The sequence below is a fragment of the Camelus dromedarius genome, chromosome 16, assembly GCF_036321535.1.
Source record: "Camelus dromedarius isolate mCamDro1 chromosome 16, mCamDro1.pat, whole genome shotgun sequence".
In the NCBI taxonomy this organism is placed as follows: domain Eukaryota; kingdom Metazoa; phylum Chordata; class Mammalia; order Artiodactyla; family Camelidae; genus Camelus; species Camelus dromedarius.
Genome location: NC_087451.1, coordinates 14,355,250 through 14,381,093, shown reverse-complemented (window position 1 = coordinate 14,381,093; position 25,844 = coordinate 14,355,250). Strand labels below are relative to the sequence as shown.

At 38.6% G+C, this 25,844-nt stretch overlaps 1 protein-coding gene across 12 annotated transcripts in view; it reads left to right on the top strand.

The window, feature by feature from the left end:
* The window catches only part of ACACA (acetyl-CoA carboxylase alpha), a 256,069-nt gene that overhangs the window by 90,608 nt on the left and 139,617 nt on the right, over window positions 1-25,844 (top strand). For all 12 annotated transcript variants that reach the window (XM_064495017.1, XM_064495019.1, XM_031467944.2 and 9 more), the window contains 14 exons: window positions 1,016-1,125; window positions 1,941-2,022; window positions 2,996-3,094; window positions 4,437-4,543; window positions 7,003-7,113; window positions 12,735-12,944; window positions 16,160-16,330; window positions 17,343-17,504; window positions 17,867-18,030; window positions 20,591-20,741; window positions 21,524-21,627; window positions 23,521-23,602; window positions 24,055-24,200; window positions 24,739-24,889. In XM_064495017.1, coding sequence (XP_064351087.1) covers window positions 1,016-1,125; window positions 1,941-2,022; window positions 2,996-3,094; window positions 4,437-4,543; window positions 7,003-7,113; window positions 12,735-12,944; window positions 16,160-16,330; window positions 17,343-17,504; window positions 17,867-18,030; window positions 20,591-20,741; window positions 21,524-21,627; window positions 23,521-23,602; window positions 24,055-24,200; window positions 24,739-24,889 — 1,850 coding nt within the window. The remainder of the gene's footprint in view (window positions 1-1,015; window positions 1,126-1,940; window positions 2,023-2,995; window positions 3,095-4,436; window positions 4,544-7,002; window positions 7,114-12,734; window positions 12,945-16,159; window positions 16,331-17,342; window positions 17,505-17,866; window positions 18,031-20,590; window positions 20,742-21,523; window positions 21,628-23,520; window positions 23,603-24,054; window positions 24,201-24,738; window positions 24,890-25,844) is intronic.

Here is a 25,844-nt window from a genome sequence, read left to right as displayed (position 1 = left end):
AGCATGTACTCTACCACTGAGCCATAACCCTCCCCTCCTATTTTCTCAATTTTTTAATAATCAACATGCTTTCCCTCATAATCAAAGAGAACAGTAAACCTGCTTTTGTTTTGAACAAACTGTAGGGCCCTGTGTATTACTTTGAGTGGAGTTTTAAAAGAAGGACTTAAAATCTTTAAAGATTAAGAACAAGAGATGAGACATTAATAAACATGGTGGAGATGGACCTTGAGCAAGTTATTTAACTGCTCCAAGCCATAATTTCCTGTAAACTGGGTGCTATTAATACCTATTATATATAGGATTGTTGAGGATTAAATGAAATCATATACAGAGAGTGCTTAGTACTGTCCCTGCATGTTGTAGCTACCCTGGTACAACTGTTGCCAGACAAGGAAGAGAGAAACGTCAGGTGACAGATTTGAAAGGGAATAGGAGGGGGAAAAAAACAAGAAGGGAAATAATGTATCTTCTTAAAGTGTCTTTCAAATACCTAGTGTCCCCAGCATTCCAGAAAAACCCTTTTCAAGAATTTCAGGGCTCCTATAACTAACCTTCCCTGTTTAGCCAGTCTACAAAGCTTCCAAACTCTACCCTGTTTCCTCATTCTGTCCCAGCTTCATACTAGGAAAAGGGCTTTCTCAGAATATAGTGCAAGTTAAAGATAAAAGTGTCACAAACTTTTTCGCAGAACAGAATAATTGTAATGGGCCTCTAAGTGACAGTCAAATTATTCTTGGTATGGGGATCATAAGGACCCTTCAGAAAGGTCATATAGTGAAATGTTTGAGAACTGCTGTTTTAGTATAAGAGCTTCCTAACTGTGACATGAACACATTTTAGTGCCTGTGACCTGACAAAGAGCCTCCAAATAAAGGATCCTGGAAACTACCCCATTAATGCATTTTGTCTTGTGGTTACGTATGATGGCACCTGTCCTTTATGTAGATTTGCCCTCCAGTTACATTTCTGAAAATAAAGTGTGTGTTCTCTGTTACTTTGCTTTTGTTTTCAGAATACATTAAGATGGCAGATCACTATGTGCCAGTGCCAGGAGGACCAAACAACAACAACTATGCAAATGTGGAATTAATTCTTGATATCGCTAAAAGGATCCCAGTACAAGTAAGAGATGCCAGCGTCTCCCCGAAAGCCAAATTCAGCCATTCTGCAGTTGGACACAAGGGGATAGCCAGCGAAGAACTTTTAATTTTATATAAAGCATCTTTGTTGAAAATTGATAAAAAGCCTTTATATGGGATATAACAGACAGAAAAAGGGAAGATGGAAGGAACGGAATAAGTCAACATAAAGTAAATGTAGTACAAACAGGAGGTTTGTAAGAGATCGTGGGTTCAGAGATCGTGTGTTCTATCTAGTTCACCTTTCAAACCTCCCAATCAGTAAAAGTTGCCTGTTTCCCAATGGAATATTCTTAGTCTAGAATTTGGTGGTGTCGAATTAGGTTGTTTCTTCCCTATCACATTGTGTTAGGAAGTTTAGGGTAAGTGTGTTAAAACCCAAAGAGAAAAAAAAGCTTGAGATTTGTATGGCAGTACAACCACTAGGTACAAAGGTGGAGTCAGGTGGCCAGAGTAATTCATTCTGTGAAAGAAAACCAGTGTTTCTAGAAAAGACTTTTTAAGTATAGTTGAAAGGCTATTGAATTGAGTTTCCTAAAGAGCGACAATACTAGCTGAATCTTAATATCAATTTCAACTTGTTTTTGACCTCTTCGGAGGTTTTACCACAACGGACCGCTTATTGTTTGCTCTGTAAAAACTTTGCCAAGAATCAGGCATCGAAGCTGAATTAAGCATTAGGCTGCTGTGGTGCTGTTGTACCTCACAGAGTAGGGCCAGTGTTGGCAGAGTCATAAAGTTTATCATGTTCTTTGTAGTATGAATTTTAAGAATGAATCGTATTGTGTTCCCTTGTAGGCAGTGTGGGCTGGCTGGGGTCATGCTTCCGAGAATCCCAAGCTTCCAGAACTTCTTTTGAAAAATGGCATCGCCTTCATGGGTAAGCCTTTCTGACATACTGTTCCCTGTCTTTCTGTTTCTCTCTGTCATTTTGACCCATATTTCACTCTGTAGTCTGCTTTTCTTCTGTTTAGTATGCACTGGGCTCTTTTTTTTTTTTTTTAATCAGTCAGCAACTCCCAGAGTAACCCTCTCCATCTTTTTCTTTTTTTTCCCCCTTCATAATTTCTACACTCTGCATCTTGATTGTGTTTTCTGTCCCTGGGTTCTTTTCTATGAGATTCGGAGGAGGCTCTGATTTTCAAAACATTGGCCTTTAAAAACTTTGCCAGTAGCCTTTAGAAAATGTGTGGAGAAAGGGCCTATTTTTATATAGAAAAGATAACCAAATACTTAGGATGTCCTGGCAGTGTACCCTTAAATATGAATCCGTACCTTCACATGTAAGCATGTAGGTTATATTTCTATAAGTGAGAGCTATTTCTTCTGACTTTTTTGCTCTCCTATACAGAGAGAAAAATCGAGATTATATGGCTCAAAGTGTTTATGTCTCTGTCTCAGAGACCTTCCACAATGTTGACTGTGCTTTATAAAGATAAATCTTCCTTTTGGGTTTCCCTAAGACCAAAGAGAGTGTAATATTTCAGACCTGAACCCCAAAACTTTATTGCCCTTATTGGTTTAAAAAAAAAAAAAAGACTTTGTTAATCTGGTAAAGTTGGATCATGAAGGATGATAAAATCAGAGTTAGATTTATCAGGGATTTAATTCAGCATATATTTATATGTATTGAATTATCACTGTGTACAAACATTTACTACATTAGGTTCTATAAGGGTACAAAGATGAGTCAAAACATAGTGGTCCCCATAATCAAGTTTCTGATGTCTGTGATATGTGGTGTAGGGGACACAAAGCAAATATAAAAATAATTATATAGAAGACAAAATACATGTGACAGAAATGAAGCCCAAAACGTTACAGTCAGGGTTCTATTCTTGTTTTGTTTTTAGGTCCTCCAAGCCAGGCCATGTGGGCTTTGGGGGATAAGATTGCGTCTTCCATAGTGGCTCAAACTGCAGGTATCCCGACGCTTCCATGGAGTGGCAGTGGTAAGAAATTATTTCTTGTTTGTATCTTAAAGTGCACAAAAGCTCAGTAAGGTATTTGGGACTATGACTCGAGGCTTAAGCTTGCTTTAAAATGTATCAGATATTTGACAAGAAATAGAATCCAAGTTGATGAATGGTGTTTCGTATCTCCTGGCTTAATTGATACACCTGTGATTTTATCTTGTCTTAGGAATGCAAATTTTGTACCAGGTGTATAGATGCTAAATTGTGATGTAGATGATCTTGGGACTCAAGTTGGAGAAACTCTGAGAAAACTCATGTGGTTCTGTGGATTCAGATCTGCTCTGGGTAGGCTAGAATCTTCTTCAGAGATGGACTTCTTAGATGGAATAGGCCTTTGAACCTACCTGGAAGGTGACTGGTATCACTAAGAAAAACCTAAAACCCACCTACTCAGGTGTTTGCCTGGCAGTGTTTTCTTGACGTTAACCCACAATCTACCGATGATTTGTTTTGCCTGTTTAATACCATTCAACCTCTCATTTGCCCTTGTTGGAGAAAATGAGGTCAATAATCAACCTTTCTTCCAGGCCTGCAGAAGGATAAATTTTTTCTAAAAATGATTTATTCTTGACAAATCCCTTAAAGAGTGCCATGTGAATTGTTATAGCTGATAACAATATGAGCTTGTGTAGTTTTTAGTACTCAAGCCCAGGGAGCAGACGTACGCTAAAACCTCTTCCAAATGGGAACTACCATTGTCTTGAGTCTGAACAGATTTGAACCCTTATTACTCTGGCTCTCCAGGGGAATTGCAATATCCTCTCCAGACCTGCTGGGTCAAACAGTTTCAAATAAAAGGTTGAATTTGTTCTTGTTTGAATGGAGAGGCTATACCATTCCCCTTGTGGCTGAGTACAGGGACATTCAGGGAGTATGGAATCATGACTCTGCTGAGGCCAATAAAACCATCAGTTCCATTTCCAAGGGCTCATAAAGATTGAATTATTTCTCAGACCTCTGGCCCTGGAGCAGGCCTGAACACACAAATCGAAGGTATTTTGCCTGCTGAGTTTCTGTGAGAAGTCTGATGGGTTTTTTGTTTCTGTTTTTTTGTCTTGTGTATCTTTGCATTGTTTTTAAGTTGCAGCCAATTAGCTCTCTTGGCTTTTGCCAGCACCAGAACTCACGTGGCCAGGTCTTACAATAGCTAAATCCTGTTAACCCCGAGGACTGGTTGGGGTTTTATGGTATCTTTCTTTTTCCCATCTACCCTTAATTTTGGATAAATATGGGAGCATTTTAGAGAAGGTATTGAGCAGAAAACTGACAGGAACAGAAACTCTTGTAGTTGCTTTTAAGTCACTGTTATCTATTGCAGGTCTTTGTGTGGACTGGCACGAAAGTGACTTTTCCAAACGTATATTAAATGTTCCTCAGGAACTATATGAAAAAGGTTACGTGAAGGATGTGGATGATGGAATGAAGGTAGGTTACTAACTCTAGAAAGTGGTGTTTTTCACCCGACCAATTATAGTCACAAATAATGGGGATTTGGAGCCTGGTTCATGATATATACCCATGATGGCATTAGGGTTGTAAGACCAGGAGGTATAGTTTATAGAATGAGGGAGTGACCTATGTTTAACAACAGTAATTTAAATTTGTTTTCAAGCATGCTGCTCACCTGGACAGAACATTTCTTAGGTGGTTAAATCAGAGCTTTAAGGAGGTACTGATTCTGTTCTCCACCGTGTGTGTGTGTGTGTGTGTGTGTGTGTGTGTGTGTGTGAGAGAGAGAGAGAGAGAGAGAGAGAGAGAGAGAGAGAGAGAGAGAGAGAGAGAGAGAGAGAGAGAGAGAGAGAGTGTGAGCTGGGGGTGGGGTGGCGGAGGGGTGGGCAAACAACACTTTTTCTTCTGCTTGAGTTCAGAACCAAGAGGCCAGGCAGATAGAGATCAAAATGTCAGCTTTGTTATGGATAGAGATGCTGGTGAAATGATTTAAGTGTGTAGCAACAACCTTTCTTTGATAGTTCTCTCCAGTTTGTTCCCCTTTCACTTTTTAGCTAGTTGGAAGTGTCAGTTTTGCCTCCAGGTAGATGATGAAAGAAGCTGTGTTTTGGAAAAACACACTGCACATGTTTGACTTGTATGCAATAATTTAAGGGGAACACTGAATTCTCAACTAATTTTGCTGTTGTTTGCATTTCAAGTTAAGCATTGTGTAATCTGCTTAATAAGCAGATTTAATATTTCTAATTGAATTGCTGATGCTATATTCTGTTTGTTATAATTTTCAGAAGAGTAGAAGTCCTTTGTAGGGAATTAGCTGTTTTTCTTATCAATTAAAATTCCTTTTTTTTCCCCTGGTTATAAACGTAAAACTTTCTGGTAGAAAATTTGGAAAGTCAGAAGAGAGATGATAAAACCACCCATAAACCCACCATCCAGATATAAATCCTGTGAACATATTCATGTATTTTCTTCCAGCCTTTTTGATTCATAGGTCATATAATGATTATTTATAGATTTCAATAATTATAGTTATGATGATAATTATAAAATTAGGGTCTTACTATATACATTGTTTAGTAATCCCAGGCTTTTTTCTACTTAACATTATATATAAGCATTTTCCTCATGGTATTAAAATTCTTATGAAGTATTTTAAATGGATGACCTGTGCCTAGAGCTTTTATATATTTTTAAAAGGCCTGCCTTTTTCTTACATCTTGAGTACTCTATTTTTTTAAAAGTTTTTCCCATGTTTGCAGCTATTTCTTCAGTCATTTACCACCCAATTATTGAATTCATCATGCTAATTCTGTTTATAAGCATAGAAGTGAGTAGTTGAGAGGATTTTAGGAGGGATGGAACTGTGAGTGAAAGATTTTCTTGCCTAGTCTACCGACAAAAATTAAAGTTTGAAATGGTCTTTTTCTGGTGGCAAAGTTTTGGATATTGTTATAATGTAAACCACAAAAGACTAGAACGTTTTGACAAAAGAATAACTCAGGTATTTTAAACTTTTCTCCAATTTACTTTTTGCATTAACTACAATATGAACATCTTCCATATCATTACATGTAAAGGCTACATCATTGCTTTTAGTAATTGCATAGTATTCTAGTAAATAGTTATACCTTGATTCAACTAGCTCCTTACTTCGCAGATATATAATTAATTATTCAAAATGTTTTGGGATCATCACCTGATCATTATAAAATACTGTAAATGTGAAAAGCATATTGAGAGCATGTGTTGAAAATTAGTTTTCTGACTACTTTTATTAATATTTTGATATCTTACTATTTTTATCTTTTACAAAAAGTCAAGTGAGAAAAAATTTCTGGATATGGGAGAATCCTGATTCATTGAGCTTTATATGTTGTCAGAAGCTATACTGAGACCAGCAATTTACATTAAGTGAACTACTTTTTTTTTTGTCTTCTTTAATGAAAATTATGGGTAATATGTGAACATCTGCACATTATGAGAAATTCTAATAATATAGAAATATGTACAGTAAAAAGTAAAAGTTTATATCCACTCATCTTCCTTTTATAAATCACCACTGGTGGATATTCTGGACTTCTTTTTTGTACTTACATATGTGGGTATATGAATGCATATATAATTATACATAAACATATAGTTTCATTTTGATTTTGACCTATATGAGATTATTTTAGATTGAATCATACAAAATTGCCAATATGTAACTATTATTTACCTACAAAAAATGCAGTTTCTTTTGGTTCAACCTAATACTACAAATGTTATTTTGTTACTTTTTTTTCACCTAATAGTATATCTTTAAGGTCTATTTTACTACATATAGACCCCACAAATGACAATGTTTTTAAGGGGACAAAATGCCAGTTTTCTCCTTCCCTACTAATACCATTCTTACTTCCATTTTCCCTTTTTTCTCTTTCTTCTTAAAGGCAGCGGAGGAAGTTGGGTATCCAGTAATGATCAAGGCCTCAGAAGGAGGAGGAGGGAAGGGAATCAGAAAAGTCAACAACGCCGATGACTTCCCTAACCTCTTCAGACAGGTGGAGTAAAAGCTGTCATTACTTATTTGAACTAACGTGTATATCAGAGATATGTGGATTTAACTCACACTGCAATTTGAATGTCCAGAAAATATTTAATTTTTTGTCTATAATCTAGTCTTTCTCTTTAGCCTATACCTGCTTATTAGCAGGGAAAGAAGTATTAATGAAATGTCCAGTTTAAGATTTTATTCATTTAGGTAATTCAAGCAGTAAAGTGATTCTCTCCTATATAAAATTGCATAGTTTCTCAGATAGCTCTTCCTAATATGGTGTGTGTGGCTCATAGGACCTTGTAGTGCCAAGGAAGAGTCAATACCTTTCTACATTTCTGCACCCCACTCCTGCTGGCATTGTATATTAAGTATGTGGTGTGGTTGATTCCTGATCTGGATGCTCCTGCTTTGCTCAGGCTCCCTGATAACAGATGCTGCCTCACTTCAATTCGACTTGGCTGCAGGCTCCTGAGTTTCTGTCGTATGTCCTGTCCCATCTCCCCTGCTGGCCCAGCAGTCCATACCGTAGCCTGCGCTGCACGGCCACCATACCCTGTCACAGGGATCCTGTGGCAAGCCCAGGTTCTAGGAGAACTGAGGGTGGCTCAGGAAAGCTAAACCTAGGGTCTCTCTCTGCCTGACCCTCTGATTTGTAGCCAAGTTGATGTGGCCATACTACAAGTTGGTTATGGAGGTTCAAGAAATTATTTCTTTTCAGGATCTTACTGAAAGAATCGAGAGACAAGAGTCTGTTTTTCCTGCCCTCAGAGTTACCCTCACATATTTGACTCACCTCTTTTTCTCCTAACAATACCCAGAAAAAGAAGAGTCAGAAAAAGGAAAATTCAGACACTTTCTGGCCTTTTCACTTTTCTAGCTTCCCACTTTTTCTTATTTTTCTGAGCATCTTTTACTTTGTATCATCTTTTACCTTAGCCATCTTTTATTTGCCCTCTCTTTTTAAAAAGTCATTCAGCATGAAACTTCTTGCTTCATTGTCATGGGCTAAAGAGAAAAACTGTATGAGCTGAAGTCTTCCGTGATTTAATACACTAGACAAAGAAAGTGATAAAAATATTGTTTTGCTGCATTATCCTGTTTTGAGTGTCAGCATTTGAATATTATCTGTCATTTTCTTTACATTCCTTCTGTAATAATTCTAATTTCATAAGTGGATCAGTGCCTCATGTGGTCTAAAGAAAAGGCCTTTTGCTCTTAGAAGCAGAAGAAAGCATGTTAATTTTTAAAATTTTAACTCCTTTAGATATTTCAAAACTACTTATTACTATGGAATCAAGTAGTTGAAGAATCTAAACACTAAGATTGGGAAGTTTTTATGTAGAAGTCCTTAAGTTCCAATAATGATTAACTAAATAACTCAAATGAGTCCTCCCACTGAGAACAAACTAGAAAAGGTGGATCAAATTTTTTTTTAATCTGTTTTAAGGCATTAGAGATCTTTCGAGGCAGTGAAGAATTTTAGGGCTAAGGTATAGAAGAAGAATGAAATCCAGAAAAGTGAGCCCAGTGTTTGAGGCCATTTTTTCCCTAGAGATATCCTCTAGTTTGAGAAGAAGTAGTTGAAACGTTGATTAGATTTTTCAACAGCCTTATAAGACTAAAAAGACAAAACTTAGACTTTAGGGTTTGCTAAGGAGATGCCCTGGGAAACCTCCCACATTCTAGATTGGGATCTTGAAGGAGTAAGAATGAACTGGAAATAGAACAACTCTCAAAAGGACTCAATCTCAGCTTCATAATGCTTGACCCTTGATTCAAACAAGGTATTGTAGAGTTGCTAGTGTCCCTGGCCACCAGCAAGAAGAAAATATAAATTCTCTCCAGAGAACGGTTAACATCTGGAACCTCAAATTATTTCTATTAATTTTTCAAATATGGTATCAAGCAGTCAATTAAAAATAAGCAGGCATATCAAATTATATGGTTGAAAATCAACAAAAATAAAAGTCAATAGAAACAGACCCACAGAGTGTTTAGATATGGATCTATTAGACAAGGATTTTAAATGTATTCACGAAAGTTAAAGACAAGATGGAGAATTTAGGCAGAAAACTAGAAACTATAAAGAAGAAACAAATGAAAAGTCTTGAACTGAAAATGCAATAACTAAAATTAAGTCAACAGAGGAGTTAATAGCACATTAGATGAAAATGAAGAGAGAATTAGTGACTGGAAAATAGGTCAGAAGAGAGTTCAGACTGAAGCATGAAGAGACAAAAAGGATGAAAAATATAGAAAAGAGCATGTGAGAGATTATTTGCAAAGATGGCCATGATAACTCTTCCCACCCCTATACACACCACTTTTGTATGATTTTCCTTCCTCTCATTAATAGAGTCTTTTTTCCCTCCTTTTGAATTTTGCTTGGCCATGTGACTTGTGTTGACCAATATAATGTGGCAGAAATGGTGTACAAGTTTTGAAGCCAACACTGCAAGTTGTCTTGTAGTTTCTGCCCTTGCCCTCTTGGAATGAGCCTCAGAATTGCCTTTTGAAGAGCCCAGTATAGCCTTCTGGAAAAAGGGAGGCCCCATAAAGCAGAAATGAATTGTCCCAGTTGAGGCTTCATAGATCTGACAGTCAGCACCACCTTCGAGACAAGAGAGTGAGGCTGTATTAGACCATCCAACCCCAGTCAAGTTGCCAGATGATTAACTGCACAAGTGGCTCCCAGCCAGGATTAGCAAATGAACTGCCCAGCTGAGCCCAGCTCAGATTGCAGTGAGCAAATAAAATAAAATGGTCTGTGTCCTAAGTCACTACATTTTTGTTTTGTTAGGCATAAATGCATAACTGACACAGAAATTGACACCTAAAGTTGTGATACTGACTACTCTAACAACAAAAAAAAAAGTAAAATGTGTTCATTGGCTTTGAGACTGGCTCATAGGTGGAGGCTAGAAAAATAGTGAAGAGGTTGTTAATGAAGGTTGGAGGTATGGTGAACAGCCATTTAGTGGAGGCTGGAAGGGCAGTGAGGAAATTGCTATTAGTCTGGGAAAAGGGTAACCCATGTTCTGTGATGATGGAACAATTACCGGAGGTAACTTATAAAGTAGAGACTGTGCTTAATGAACTTGTAGATCTAGTTAAGGAGATCTTTTTAGATAAAATGTTAAAAGTGTCTATTGAATGCTTTTGCTTGCTTTTGCCAAGGAAAAGAGAGATGAACTAAAGGAGGTATTTTGAAATAATTTGAAAATAGAACTGTTTCTCATTCTCAGTCTCCCCAGCTGACCAAAGAGTTTCAAAGTAAAAAATGACTTCAGAATAAAGGGCAAATCAAGAGTGCCTGGAAAATCCTTTAAAACCTCAGAAATACTTAAGACAGTACCTGGTAGATTACTCTTTCACCTAGAATATCAGGGCTTCTAAGAATTTGAATTTGCTGTTGTCTCACAGCAGCCCGCCATGCCCAAAGTTTAGTGAGGTCTGTGCAGAAAAGTTATGGATGTGTTTTGGGGGCAAGCAGTGAATTTCCAATATGATTCATAGAATATCCACAGAGTTTTCAAGAGACTTGTATTGATGAATGCACCAAGGGGCCTGAAAGGGACAGAGATGGTTCAAACTTCAAAGGGGACTCTAAGCCTTCAATTTTCTATGAATAGGAAGCAGACTGGGAAAGTTATTCAGCTGTAAACATTAGTCATTTTTAATAATAAGAGAGATTTTTCAGAGTGTGGAGCCAGGAGCCCAGAAGGCAGAGCTCAGAGCAGAAGGGAGCCATGGATTAGAAGACCACTCGCAGGGAGCAGAACAAGACACTGGAAAAAACAAAATAACCAATGAAAAAATTTAATGACCCTGGAGTAAGGGAACCTGACAACATCTGCCCATCTGGATTTTAGAATTGTTGTGGACCAGTGACTGCTCTGTGCCTTCCATCTTCTCTTCTTTGAACTAGAATATCTTTTACAGTTATCTTCTCCACATCTCATCATTAAATGTTTGGGGTGTTGGGGGCAGATAACTTGTCTTTTTAGTTCCCAGATGTTTGGATCAAGAGCACCTGGGGAGCTGCACCCAAGGAGTCTCTTTTGCTTATGGACATGACTCATGAGAAAATGGATGTCAAGCCTGATGCCATGATTGGATGACTTTGGGGTTCTTGGGAGGGGGTGAGTCTATTTTGCATGTGGGAGGTATGTGAATCATTGTGGCCAGAGGGTGGACCATAGTAGATTGTTTGTAGAGATGGCCACAATAACTCCTCCTGTCCTTGTATGTATATCCCTTTGCGATATGAATTTGCCTTTCCTCTCATTAAGAGGTGGCATCTCTTTTCCCACCCCTTGAATCTTAGCTGGCCTTGTGGCTTGCTTAGACCATTAGAATGTAGCCAAAATGGTATTGTGTAAGTTCTAGAGCCTAGAGCTTTTGAAGCCTTGCACCTTCTGACCTTACCCTCTTCTTGGAACGCTGCATTGAGGAAGCCTGGTTGAACCTACTGGAGGATGAGAGGCCACATGCAATGGAGATGAGCTGCTCCCATCAAGGCTCTGTAGACCTCCCAGCAAATAGTCAGCACAAGTCACCAGACATTTGAGTGAGATTGTTCAGCCCTACTCGAGCCACCAAATGATGTTATGTGCATGAATGACTGCAGGCAGGACCAGAAGAACTGCCCAGAGAAGCACAGCATCATGAGCAAATAAAATGGTTGATGTTCTAAGCAAGTCGCTAAGTTTTGCAGTGACTTGTTATGTAGCAAAACAGCAAAAAAAAAACAAAAAACAAAAAACAAGAAAGTGATCTAACGTCGTGTACTTTAAGTCTCAGAGAAGAGAGAATGGAGCAGAAGCAATATTTGACGAAATCATGGAGCAGAAGCAATATTTGAAGACATAATGGCTAAGAGTTTTCCTGAACTGATAAAAGATGCCAAGCAAAGGTTATAGAAATACACAATGAGCCCCGTAAGGAGAAGTACAGAGAAAACTACCTCTAAGCTTATCAGAGTAAATCTGCCACTCCACTCCCTGAGAAGAGAGAGAAAAAGAGAAAAATCTGAAAGCAGCTGGGAAAAAAGTTTACTTTCAAAGGAGTAACAGTAAGACTGATAGCTGACATCTCAGTAGAAACAGTGGAAACCAGAAAACATTGGGATTTGTTTATAGTGCTGAAAGAAGATGATTTTGCTAGTGTAAAAGTCTGTATCTAATGACAATACACTTCAAACCTGAAGATGAAAGTCCTCTGACTATAGCAATACTCTGTGTAACGCAATGTGAACCAGGACGGTATCTAGTCTGGAGTAGGTCGTACATTTAACTGTTTGAAACTGATAGCAGTATTTTTCCCTTTTGTGGAATTTGTGTGTGTGTGTGTGTGTGTGTGTTTTCAAAATACTTTGTTCTTTACCCTTGTAACACATAGGATGTTCATGTTTTCATATTCATCAATTAATATTGGCTTTATAACTAAGGATGCAGTATCTTCAAAACAGGTGAGGGCATGAACTTTATTTATTTTTGTGTTTCTAATGATTAACATGGTCCCTGACACTTCTAGGCATCTGCCTGTTGAAACTGAGGCAGCTTATCAAGATAGAAAAAGTACTTGACCACTTAAGAATTTGTTCTATTTCCTCTCCTTATATAGGTTCAAGCAGAAGTCCCTGGATCTCCTATCTTTGTGATGAGACTAGCCAAACAGTCTCGTCATCTGGAGGTGCAGATCTTAGCAGATCAGTATGGCAACGCTATCTCCTTGTTTGGTCGGGATTGCTCTGTGCAGCGCAGGCATCAGAAGATTATCGAGGAGGCACCTGCTGCAATTGCTACTCCAGCAGTATTTGAACATATGGAACAGGTATGTATATGGAGAGCTCTGATTTTTGGTTTCCTACACAGAACTGCTGTTTACTTAATTCAGATGCCACCCTGAGGACGGTGGGATTTCAAACAATGATTATAACCTTTTCCTAGAGGAAGAACAAAATAAAAATGCTACTGTTCTCCCTCTACTAGAGATGCCAGTGAACCCTTCAAACTCTAAAAAACTCTAAATTGGTTAACACTTTTGAGAAAAATCAGTGTACTATTTTGAGTAGGGACAAAGAAGAGAAATGTTTGGGATTTTCAATCTTACTGTTTGTTTCTTTAACGAGTTCATGATAAGCTGGTAGTTCCATTTTCTAGACTGATTATCATGGAGTCTTCAGATGAATTTATTCAAGTCCATTAGCTCTTAAAAGGTCCTCTAAGTATCTTTAAAGTTTATACATTCTGTGTTTTTATATAGAGAAGACTCTCTCAGCAGTTTTGCAAGGGTCCCTTGAAAATAGTTGTAGTTTTTGAGTATGAACATGGTCTTTTCTGGAACCTTGACTCAGTCTTCATCTTACTGGAGGTAAATTTTCCTTCCTTCTTTTTCTCTTGGAGTCCAAAGAAGCTAAATATATGGTCGTTTGTATTTGAAGTTTAATTTCTATATATGTGTGTGTTAAGATTTATTCTTTAATTGCTGTAATAAAGAGGCCTCCAAATACAGTAGTTTAAACAAGTATAAGTTCTATTTCTCTCTCACATGGTAGTTCAGAGATGAACTGGTGCCAGGGACCCAGGTTTATTGCTTTGCTATTTACTAGGAGAGGAGTCAGCAAACTACAGCTCGCAGGCCAAATCCAACCTGCCAGCTATTTTTGTAAATAGAATTTTCTTGAAACACAGCATTCAACTTACTTATGTGTTATCTATGGCTGCCTTATCACTGCAGTGACAAAGTTGAGTAGTTGTGAGAGACTACATGGCCTATAAAGCTGAAAATTACTACTGTCTGCCCTTTACTGAAAAAAAGTTTGCCAAGCCTTATCCTCGGGTATCATCATCTTCACGGTTAAAGCTGGCCCACAAGAATATGTTCATCTTATAGCCTGTGGGAGGGGGAAGAGAGGACATGGGAGGCAAGCATATAAAAATATGATCTAGAAGTCACACATCGTATTACTTCTGCTCACTTTTCCCTGGACAGAATTCAGTTCTGCAATCACACCTGGCTGCCAGGGGTGTCAGGCAGGAATTGTAGTCACTAATGAGGTGGCCGTTGACTCAGCTGAAGTTCAGGAGATTCTATCACTAAATGGATGAGGCAAAGAAAAATTACTGGAGGGCATTTGGCAATCTGTGCCTCAGCCTGCTCCTCTGGCTACCCATTGTTCTTTCACACCCTTTTTCTCACTCCTAGAACATACTTAGGCTTTCCCCAAAGAAGACAACCCAAAGTCACGTCCAGTTCCTGGGTTCAATCCAAAGTCCCAGATCTCTAGGTAATGTACGGCCCTCTCTGCTAAATGTGCATCTGGCTTTTCAAGGGCCGGTGACATAAAATACAAGTTACATACCCATTGTGCTTCCTCCTTTCTCCATAAGCAGTGGTGGCGTAGGAACAGGGTAACTCCCATTTGGAACAAAGAAGAATGTAAATTAGATGGCAATCATCGGTCCATAGCTGTTACCAAATTCTTCTAGGCAAGAATTGTAATGATTTCCTGCCATGTAGTGGAGTAATTCCTCAGATAATTCCTCTGGCTGCCCCTGGTTCTGCTCTCTGGAAGTAAATTCTTTGCCCGGCATCCCTCAAGGCACCCTTAAGGCTTTGTTCTCAGGGAGGTTCTTCCTTGTTCAGTCTTCTCTGTGACTGCGCTTCCTTCGGCAGAGCTGTCACAGCGCACTTCCTGCTGGTGTGGGATTGGCACCACGAAGATTGCTATGATTATCAATCATAGGTTTTGGAAGCCAGGTTTGTGGTTTGTTTACAAATACAATTCCTTCAAAACTTAGTATGTTTCTGGGCTCTTTACTTCTAGTCAGCTTCAGGTAGGAGTAACCATACCCAAGATTTCTGGACATAGTTACGTTTCCTCTTTTGTTTACTGCCTGCTGTGCTTGGTCTGTCTCTTTCTCTCCTCATGTCAGTATTGGCTCCCTTGAGGCCAGCTGAAACCACTGCAGCCCCCTTGATTTAATTTTTGACACTGAGTTGCTTCAGGGTAAGAATCTAATCTTCTGGTTTGTGGGGGTTCAAAAGCATTTGGTTTTTTTCACATCCTGACTTTTTCTAACCATTTTTCCTATGGCTTAGTTGGTGTTTTTGGCTGCATTCTGAGATATTACAGGAGACAGTTTACCAAATGTTTTGTTATGCCTAACAAGGAGGCCACCAGCTTTCCAGTCTGCAGTATCTGTTTCCTTGATAGCCACTACCCTGTTGTTAAGCCAGCATCACAAACTTTAATTTTTTTTAAATAGCAGCATCCTACCTAAATGTAATAGTTTCTGTATTGATTATGGTACAGGTTAAGATATTGTAATAAAGGGATCCAAAAAATACAACCACCCACATAAGATAGAAGTTTATTTTACCTTCTCATTGTAATCTGAGGTGAGCTCTCCAGGGCCACTAGGATCCATGAGGCCTTCTTGGGATTCAAGTTCTCTCTGTTTTGTGTTGCCATTCTTAGTAATTCTCATCTGTATGGTGAAAGAGGCTTGCACTGTCAGGACCATGTTCCAAACCATAGAAGGAGAAAAGCCAGGAATAGAAAATAAGCAGTTCCATTTCAAAGCATGATTCAGGGATTATGCATATCACTCACCAATGCTGACACTGCCTTGATTAAAACTTAGTCACTTGCTGTATGAGAGGTTGGGAAAATCTAGTCTCTAGCTGGACAGCTGTGTTTCTGGGAAAAACACCGGAAATACTAGAAACAAAAATACCGGGTCCAATGAAGCATCTGCCATAGTTTTACTTTGCCTGCATGTGCGTATGCCTGATAGGGCGGGGTTGCCTGTGACCCCAAGTGAAAAACACTCTTTTCACTCAGCTTTGAATTGAGTTTGTCATCCAGGTCCAGGAATCCTGTGTAATAATCAGAGAGGGTGAAATTTACTCTTCTGTGGCCAAAAGCCTTTGGTGGCTCTTATAAACTGGCTATTTGAGAGGGAGAAGCTTTAGATAAGCAGTGGTGGCCCATCAGTTGGACAAGGTGAGATACTCAATGCTGGTTGTCTTTCTTCTTTGAGTGTGCGGTGAAACTTGCCAAAATGGTCGGCTATGTGAGCGCTGGGACTGTGGAGTACCTCTACAGCCAGGATGGCAGCTTCTACTTTCTGGAGCTGAACCCTCGGCTCCAGGTGGAGCACCCTTGTACAGAGATGGTGGCTGATGTCAACCTCCCTGCAGCACAGCTCCAGGTGAGTCACCCTGATCTTGGCTCAAAGAGTTGTCTAGCGAAGTTTGGAATGTCAGAGATGCCTGCAAAACTGGTTCAACTAGCGTCTGATAAGAGAAAAGCACCTCCTATCTAAGTCTCACTTAGTGTTCATCTCTTGTGCTTTGTGGCTTGTGATATGTAGGTTGATTTTCCTGATCTGGGACAAATTTAGGAATATTATTATTTTTCAGCCAGACACATCTGAGATAAACTGTTACATTTTAGAAAGCGTTTTCAAAAATAATAATGCTTTACTGAGTTGTTTTAATTATAGGAAGCCTTTCAACTTCGTAATTGTCCTCTACTCCTTTTTACCAGTGTTCTAAATTGAAGCAGTTGCACATTAGTGTGGTCGTTGAGGTTTTTCCTGGCAAAAGGGTAGAAGCACACATTTATTTTTATAATATTTAAAGTGCTGGCTGTCACTATTATTGTCTCCATTCAGCCCAGGAAACATGCTATGGGAAGCAGTAATAGCTAATGATGAAAGTTGATATTATTTGTAAATAGCATATCTTTGCCTGCACTGGGAACCCCTTCTGGTCCGTAGTGGTCCCTACTTAGGAACTCAGTAAATAACGATTTATATACTTTCTCCAGTGGTTTGTGGAGACAATTATGAAGTAATTATGACATAGTTAGGACTTTTAAGCTATCTGAACTTCTTGGCTAGCTACCGACACTGGCTCTTCCCTTTGGATGTCTTCATTCTGATTCATCAAGGGAGAAATGACAGAGGGGAAACTCATGTCTATTACATTAGGGATTCAGGGACTTTTTAAGGGAGTGGAAAGTACTTAGCAACCTGCATGTGTTTTATTTCCAGTAACTTGGAGCTGTTTATTCAATGATTGTAAAATGCAGGCTATAAAAATAGTCTGTTTTAGGTGGTGACTACTAAAATGAAACACCTTATAGGTAATCTGATAGCCTCCACATTTTAAGGCAGGTAACTGTGAAAAATGAGTGATGTGTGTTTTATTACCTTTCAGATTGCCATGGGGATCCCTCTGTACAGAATCAAGGATATCCGTATGATGTATGGGGTATCTCCCTGGGGCGATGCTCCCATTGATTTTGAAAATTCTGCTCATGTTCCTTGTCCACGGGGCCATGTTATTGCCGCTCGGATCACTAGTGAAAATCCAGATGAGGTAACCCATCACTCAAAAGGTTTACACTTTTTTTCCCCTGTGAACTTTAATATTAAGATGCTATCTGAGCACATATCTGAAATATCTTGGGATTTCCTCTGGAGAGGGAAATTGATAGAGGCTTCATCAGAGCAGATAAGTAAATGATCACTGTCCCACTGGTCATTTAGTCCTACTTTTGTTACCGTGGAGTCCTCAGTGGGTCTGTAGCACTGGACATTGACTCGTAAGCCTTTATGATTTTTTTACACCCTTTCTGCTTTTTGCGTATGATTACACAGAGCCTAAACAGCGACTATGTAAATATTCTCTTCCTTGGAAAATATAAAATATCATTTCCCATGTTCTTCATTCTCTAACAGGGTTTTAAGCCCAGCTCAGGAACAGTTCAGGAACTGAATTTCCGCAGCAATAAGAACGTTTGGGGTTATTTCAGTGTTGCTGCTGCAGGGGGACTTCATGAATTTGCTGATTCTCAGTTTGGTCACTGCTTTTCCTGGGGAGAAAACCGAGAGGAAGCAATTTCGTGAGTATAATAGCATTTGATTGCATTTCAAAAACAAACTTGTGCTAATCTTCAGTGAAGGTGTGAGCATGGGAATGGGAATCATTGTCTGCTACAAAAGCACTAATGTTGCTAATATGGACAGCTTTTTTGAAGAATGTATCTTTAATTGTATTTGCATTCATGTTGTGTTAAATTATGCAGTATTTGGCAGATGTTTTTCTGTTTGTTGCTCTGAGCCTATTCAAGTATTTCTGCTTTCAAATATTTTTGATAAATATAAAATTGATTGATTTAAAGATACCCCTTATTTTTCTATAGAAATAGTATTGTTATTGAGGGGAGGTAGATTCTTGACCAAGAGTTGTCATCATATAAGTCATAGATAAGATCTCTTATTTGTCATCAAAATAAAGATATAGCTGTAAATGTCCTTTAGTCATTTAAAATAATAAAATCAAACTGCTTATTACGTGAAAAGGGCATAAGGGAACTGTCCATATTGCTTATATGAGAGACCTCAGTGTGCTATGAAATATACACATAGCTTATACAAACATGACTAGTATATCGTAAGTATTAGTTAATATTCTATTGAACATAAATATTAAATATTTACTAGCAGTTTTGCTTGCCTAAAAAGTAGGGCCCTTGGAGGTAATTTTGACAGGTTAGATATTTTAGACTATCCAAAATTCATCTAGCTCTTTCTGTTTTTTAATTGTCTATTTCCTTGGACCAATTCCTTTGCCCTTTGAACTGTACACGTAGAATATGTAATCAATAAGTATTTATTAATAATGTTAGTTTTTAATAGTGTTTCCAGAAATTGGGGCGTCTCAATTTTTTTCTTTCTTTCACAGCCATACCCTACTTTGCCAATGTGAAGAAGAGTTACACTACAGCTTGCAAATTGGTGGCTGTCCAACTAGTCACAGCCACAGATGTGTTTTGATTGGCTTGGCTTATAGAGTGTTAGTTTTCATAAGTCGCCAATATTTAAAAACTGGGGGATTGAAATAAATAATATATGGACTTCTCTTAAAAAAATGGGATGATGATAACAGTGGTTTTATATTCCACTTGGCAAAAATTAACTGAAGCTTTGTGAGGTTGCTTCTTTTGGAGGAAACCTGAGCTCTCCAGTTCACATGGCCCCCATCCAGTTTGCCTCACTCATTTACATTCCCAGAGTGGCCTCTATTGGTATTTAGATTTCCCGACTGGCAGGCCACCAAATATTTTGTACAGAACATGTCTTATGACCTGGTCCCAGAGCCTCGTTCCTTACTTCCTGACTCTCTCTGTACAGTTCTCTACAGGGTAAAGCCACCAGGTCAACGTTTAGCATGTTAAAATTATGCTCTCTACAGTAAGCTTGCTTCTTGACATCATGCCATAGTTCATTCTTCAGCCCAGAGTTTGTTTCTTCTTTTTTTCATGACATTAGGTCTATATTCTTCAACTTGGTGTTCCTATTCTCCAGAATAGCCCCTGCCCATATTTCCTGCATTATTTCTCGTAGATCATAATCTAAATGCCATGAGAACAGGACCATGTCTGATTTGTTGCTGCTTATCTGTTTTGTGTATAGTAGATTGTATCTGCTAATCCCATACTCCTAATTATCCCTTCCCCTTCCCTTTCCCCTTTGGTAATCCTAAATTTGTTTTCTATGTCAGATCCCACATCCTCTATGAAACCATAGGGAGGTGGATTTTTTCCCTTCTTAGAACCTCTCCAGCACTTTGCTTATATCTCTTTTATCTCTTTTCTGGTATTTATGATATTCTGTCGTATATGTTTAAAGTCATTATTGTATCTACACTCTCTCTCCCTTATGTGTCTAGTATGTGTCTTGAGTCTGTGTCTTGCATAATAAGTATTTGTTGAAGTAAGGACCTGCCCTCTGCAGGATAGACACTGGGTGGAAATATGCAGGAAAAAACCACAGCATTTGAAATTTTGTTAAAATTCGATCATTTAACACTTAATTGGGAAGTAGTAAAAGTAATGAGCAAGTCACTCCTCAGATGGCTAAAACACAGCTTAAAGAAACATTCTCATGTGCAGGGTCAGGCTGAGTGATACCTGACTGACGCCGGATAGTTATCTCTATTGTATGGAAACCTTTAAATTAAGGGCTTAGTGTTTGTCAAAATTCATGGAACAGTATACTTAAAATAAGTATATTTTATTATATGTAAATTTTACCTTAATAAAATAAATAAGGTGTAAGGAAGGGAGAGTTACGCCCTAATTCTAGTTAGCCAGCCAATGAATGGAATGATGGAAACTTAGTAAATGAAAACTAAGGGTGGTTTGCACATAACTTATTCAGTAATTCTGTGTAATGAAATGTATGTGATTTGCTGGTGCTATCAATCAGACTCATAAGTTTGCTGACATCTCAAAAATTCCATCTGGAATGAGCACACACACATGTGCACTCTCATTTGTTCTTGAAACTGTCTTGCTCCTCCTTCCTAAGAGTCCAAAGGAATGAAACGATTCTTGAAAATGACTGAAAAACACTAAAACGTTTGTTGCTAAAACAGATCTGTTTCTGTTCTTCTCCCAGAAACATGGTGGTGGCTTTGAAGGAGCTCTCTATTCGGGGCGACTTTCGAACTACAGTTGAATACTTGATCAAATTGTTGGAGACGGAAAGCTTTCAGCTGAATAGAATTGACACTGGCTGGCTGGACAGACTGATAGCAGAAAAAGTACAGGTGGGTATTTCTTCACTTACACGGACAGCTTCTGGGACTGGGCTGTGATATAGGCTTGTGTTGTGATCAGTCCATTCCACTAGATAAAACCTAGTTGATTCTAATGTAAGTGGTTCTTGGTCTACGTGGAAAAATATAGGAGTCAGTGTGATTTTAGCACTATAAGAGTGCTTGTGCTTGTGTTACACATTTTATATGTTCTAATATTACTTCCAAGGGTGTATTTGAAGAGAGGCATACAGGGATTGAAATACTTTCTCTTTCCTCATTTGATGTTAAATCTTGGTCACAGTTACCAACCTTTACATCTGTCCACCAAGTACTGATGAGATGGACCTCATATAAATCAACAGACATTACCCCTTGTTCCTGAATCGCTGGGCTATTCTAAATTACTCCAGATTTTGTATAAAATCATTAGATTTATGTAAGTTACCTGGAGATCCAAATTTTAGTTACATACCATTTTTCTTTGAGATTATCAGCAGCCAAATCTTTGTACCTTTTTGATTATTTGTGACAAAAGCTTGTTTTTGAGCTACTCCTTGGCTCAGTGGAAATCTTAGGGTGTAGAAAACGTATTTTTCATCTGTATTCAAATGAGGCCTCTGTTCAGATTCTAAAAATAAATGTGTTTTTGTCTCAAAGATCAGTTGAGCAGTAAGGATGGAGATTCTCAGTGCTAGCTGATTCTTCACAGCACATTTGAGCCTGATTTAAATTGAGGCGCCATGGTGCCAAGTGACCGTGCTTTTGATCTGCCCACTTTTTCTTTCTTTCAGGCAGAGAGACCTGACACCATGCTGGGAGTTGTATGTGGGGCTCTCCACGTGGCCGATGTGAGCCTGCGGAATAGCATCTCTAACTTCCTTCACTCCTTAGAGAGGTAGGCTTTGTTTCTTGTGGTCCATGCTAGCTAACCCATGGTCCTGAGTACAGGACTGAAGTTCGGCGGCCCATTTATTCTTCTCTCTGCTCCTGGCAGCTTGTGAGCGCTACTTGTTACTCACTGACCGTGGGTGCAGGGGCGAGAAGGGATGTAGGAGTTTATAGCAAATGATTTTGGGACTCTTTAAGTACAGATTTCTAGAAATTGGTTTATAACACAGTTAGAACAGAATGGTTGCTTTTTAAAAACTGGAATCCCAATGAAGTAAACATTCTCTTTTATATAAGCATCAAATCTCTCCAAGCCCTGGTGATGAAAGTCAGGTGTTTTTCTCCAGCAGGGGACCCTGAATGTTTCATATATTACCTGCAGCACCTTTCAGGAAATAATAATTGAGACTGATATTCAAGATGACCTCATGAGTCTTTCAAGTAGAGGATCAGATTGTTTGGGGCTAAACTAATTTCCAACACGGGTTCTTTTGAGGTGTCTGAAAGGAAGAAAAGAAACAAAATTTTAAAAATTGAACTGAGATTTCGGTTATTCAGGTCTTACCGTAAAGATCTTTCTTTCACTGTGTTAGGCTTACTCACTGAAACCTTCATCAGCTCACATTACCCTTCGGTATCAGATCTAAATCTCTCAGTGCGACTTTTAACTCCCTGTATTCTTTGGCCCCTTTTTACCAGTCTGGCCTTACTTATTTCTATTCTTCAGCATGCAGTCTGTAACCTAGCTGAATGGTTTCCCTACTGGGGTACAGATGTGCCACACGTAATCTCCTCTACAAGCTCCCCCTACTGTTTTAACATTATTTTAAATTTATTTTTAAAACTTGTGTTTTGAAATAACTTCATACTAATAGGAGAACTGCATGCATAGTACAAATAATTTGTATGTATTCTTTGCCCAGATTCACCAATTATTAACAACTTCCCTAACTTGCTTTATCACTCCCTCCGTTGGTTATTTTCCGAAGTCTTTCTTGATAATGTTTCCTTCGTTGGTAATGTCTTTCCCTTTCCCCTCCACTCCAGGCAGCCATGGTTTACTGCCTCTTTTTTTCTTTTTTAAGACTCCAAATAAAGTTCAGTTGCCAGTAGTAAATGAGGGTTTATTGTATTGGGGCTTTTTTCTTTTTTAAATATATTTTTAAGAATAGGTAATACATTCAGATGGTTCAAAACTCAAAAGGCCCAAAAAAGTATATAGTAAAAAGTCTCCTTCCTGTCTTTGTTCCTGGCCACCCAGTTTCCTTCTCTGTAGTCAACCCATGTTACTGTTTTTTCTGCAGTCTTCCAGACATATGGTAAACTTACATAAACATAGATATGTAATATTTGTTTCTTTGCACCGCTAATTTTTTTTAAACACAAATGGTAGCATACCCTGAAACTGTTCTACACAATTTCATTTGCTCTTTTCCTTTAACAGTATATTTTAGAGAGTATTTCATATTAGTACATAAAGGGCGTCAAATTTCTCTTCTTTTTTAAACATTTTAAAATGTATTTTTTAATTGACATATAGTTGATTTACAATGTTGTGTTAGTTTCTGATGTGATTCAGTTTTATGTATATATATATACACACAAGTAAATATATTCCTTTTCATATTCTTTTTCAATGTAGGTTATTATAAGATATCAAATATAGTTCCCTGTGCTATACAGTATAATGTTGTTTATCAACTTTCTTTTTAATGGCTGCATAATATTCCAGTATATGGCTTTTTTTGTAATTTATGTTTCAGTCTCTTACTGATGGTCCTTTAGGTTGTTTTCAGTCTTGATATTCCAGGAAATGCTATAACCAATAACCTTTGAGATTCCCTTATACACTTTTAGAACTTTCTAGAAGTAAATATCTCACACATTGTTGTTCTTTCAGGGGTCAAGTCCTTTCTGCTCATACGCTTCTGAATACAGTAGATGTCGAACTTATCTATGAGGGAGTCAAGTATGTACTGAAGGTATGCTGAACCCCACAGAAGCCAACACCATAATTTTTGACTCGTTGTTAGCTTGCTTCCTTTAGGTCAGGGGATGAGGGGGGAAGTTTGGTTTACTGCAGGACTGGGCATTAGTGAAATTACAGACATTATTAGTGTCAGTAGCCTTGTGTCAAAGCAATATTTGATGATTCTCTGAAAATGTTTTAGCTGTCACTCAAGTTCACATATGCAGCCAAGAGATAAAGGAGACAGAATAACCAGAGCAGGGAGATACAGCTAAGGTCACCCTCTTTGCCTGAAGCAGGGCTGAGTCATGCCCACCAACACTAGTGCTGAGAGCACAGGACCACGAATTTCCTTCCTCTCTGGCAGAGCTCTCTTACCTGTATCCTTGAGGACTGGAATTTTGTCTGGGACTCCACCTGGGAGAGATACACTGCCTTGTCTCTTCTGGTTCCCATTTCCTACAGGTGACTCGACAGTCCCCTAACTCCTATGTGGTGATCATGAACGGGTCGTGTGTGGAAGTAGACGTGCATCGGCTGAGCGACGGAGGACTGCTCTTGTCCTATGATGGCAGCAGCTACACCACGTACATGAAGGAAGAGGTGGACAGGTGAGTGGCTGCTTGAAGTCCTTAAGTTCCTCTCTTCATAAGCTACCACTGTTAGCAGTTTCTTATGTATTTTGCAGAAATTTTGAATGCACATACAAGTTACGTATACATACATACTGTGTTTTTCTTTTAAATACATTCATAAATAAAAATAACTTTTAGTTCTGCACCTTATTTTTTTTCCTTTAACACATGGAAAGGGTATAGAACATTGCCTGGGACGTAGTAAGGGTTCAGAAAATGTTAGCTATTACATCATTATCTTCATGGTTTTTCCCCCCTCTAATAGAGGTGCATATTCTTTTTAATGGTCATATAGTATTCCATCATGTGGATATGCCATAATTTATTTAATCTGACCCTTAAATGTTGGTTATTTGGCACTGTAAATAAAGATGCAGTGAATAGTGTGTGTGTGTGTTTGTGTACGTACAGAATGAAGTTGTTAAGTGTTTCTTTTAAGACTGACATTATTCTACCATTATCCTTTACAACTTGAGGTGCTTTATTGACTTCCACAGTCCTTCTTGTCTCCTAGGTATCGCATCACGATTGGCAATAAAACCTGTGTGTTTGAGAAGGAAAATGACCCTTCAGTGTTGCGCTCACCTTCTGCTGGGAAGTTAATCCAGTACATTGTGGAGGATGGAGGCCATGTGTTTGCGGGCCAGTGCTATGCTGAGATCGAGGTCAGGGTGGTGATTGGGCTTCTGGGTCATGGGAAGGAAGGTAGGGAAAAGATTGCTGGGATGGACTGGGACTCAAGAGTAACAGAAAAGAAGTAGGAAATAGAAAGGAAAGAGCATCAGTTGGTTTAATGGGGATTATGAACACTGAGATTTTAAAAGCAAATAAAAAGCTCTTAGTTTTTCTTTGACAGATGAGGAATCTCTGGCTCTAAAAATACATGTGAGGCAACAACACTTATTGAGTGTTGGGTATTGTGCTAAGTACTGGTTATACAGAAAAAATATTAGGGGTGGAATGGACAAGTAATGAAATATGAATTGTGAGAGAGCCAAGCGCAGAGTGCAGAGGGCCTCCTGCCCCAAATCAGTGTGGGTCTGGGTAGACAGTGAGAGAAGACTTCCTGAAAGAGGGGGCTTTGATCTTAGCTTTGAAAGAAAGGTAGTAATAGACCAGATGAAGAAAGGCAGGGAACAGTGTTTAAAGGTGAAGAAACAGCATATACAAAGGCACAGAAGCAAAGAAGTTTGGTATATTTAAGGAACTGTAGTTACATATCGATACTGCTTGAGAATGGCTATGGTTTAATGGGAAGTGGCAAGCAAAGCTGCTAAGTGAGTAATCAGAATTTTACATCATGAAGGACCCTATAAGACATACTAAGAAGTTTAGACTCTACTGAAGGCAGATGGGGAGTCACTGAAGGATTTTACATGGACAGGTGATATGAGGAGATTTGGGCTCTAGAGTGATTGCTCTTAGTGAACCTTGTGGTGGGTGCATAGCAGGTAGGAAAGTCTATTGGGAGGTTTTTGAAGTATCCTAGGCCAGAAATGATGAGGGACTAAACCAAAGAGATGGCAAGAGAGGAAGATTTTTGAGAAAGGTTTAGAAGCTGTACTTGGCTAGGCTTGGTAAATTGGTGGATAAGGGAGGAAAAGGAGTCAAGAATGATCC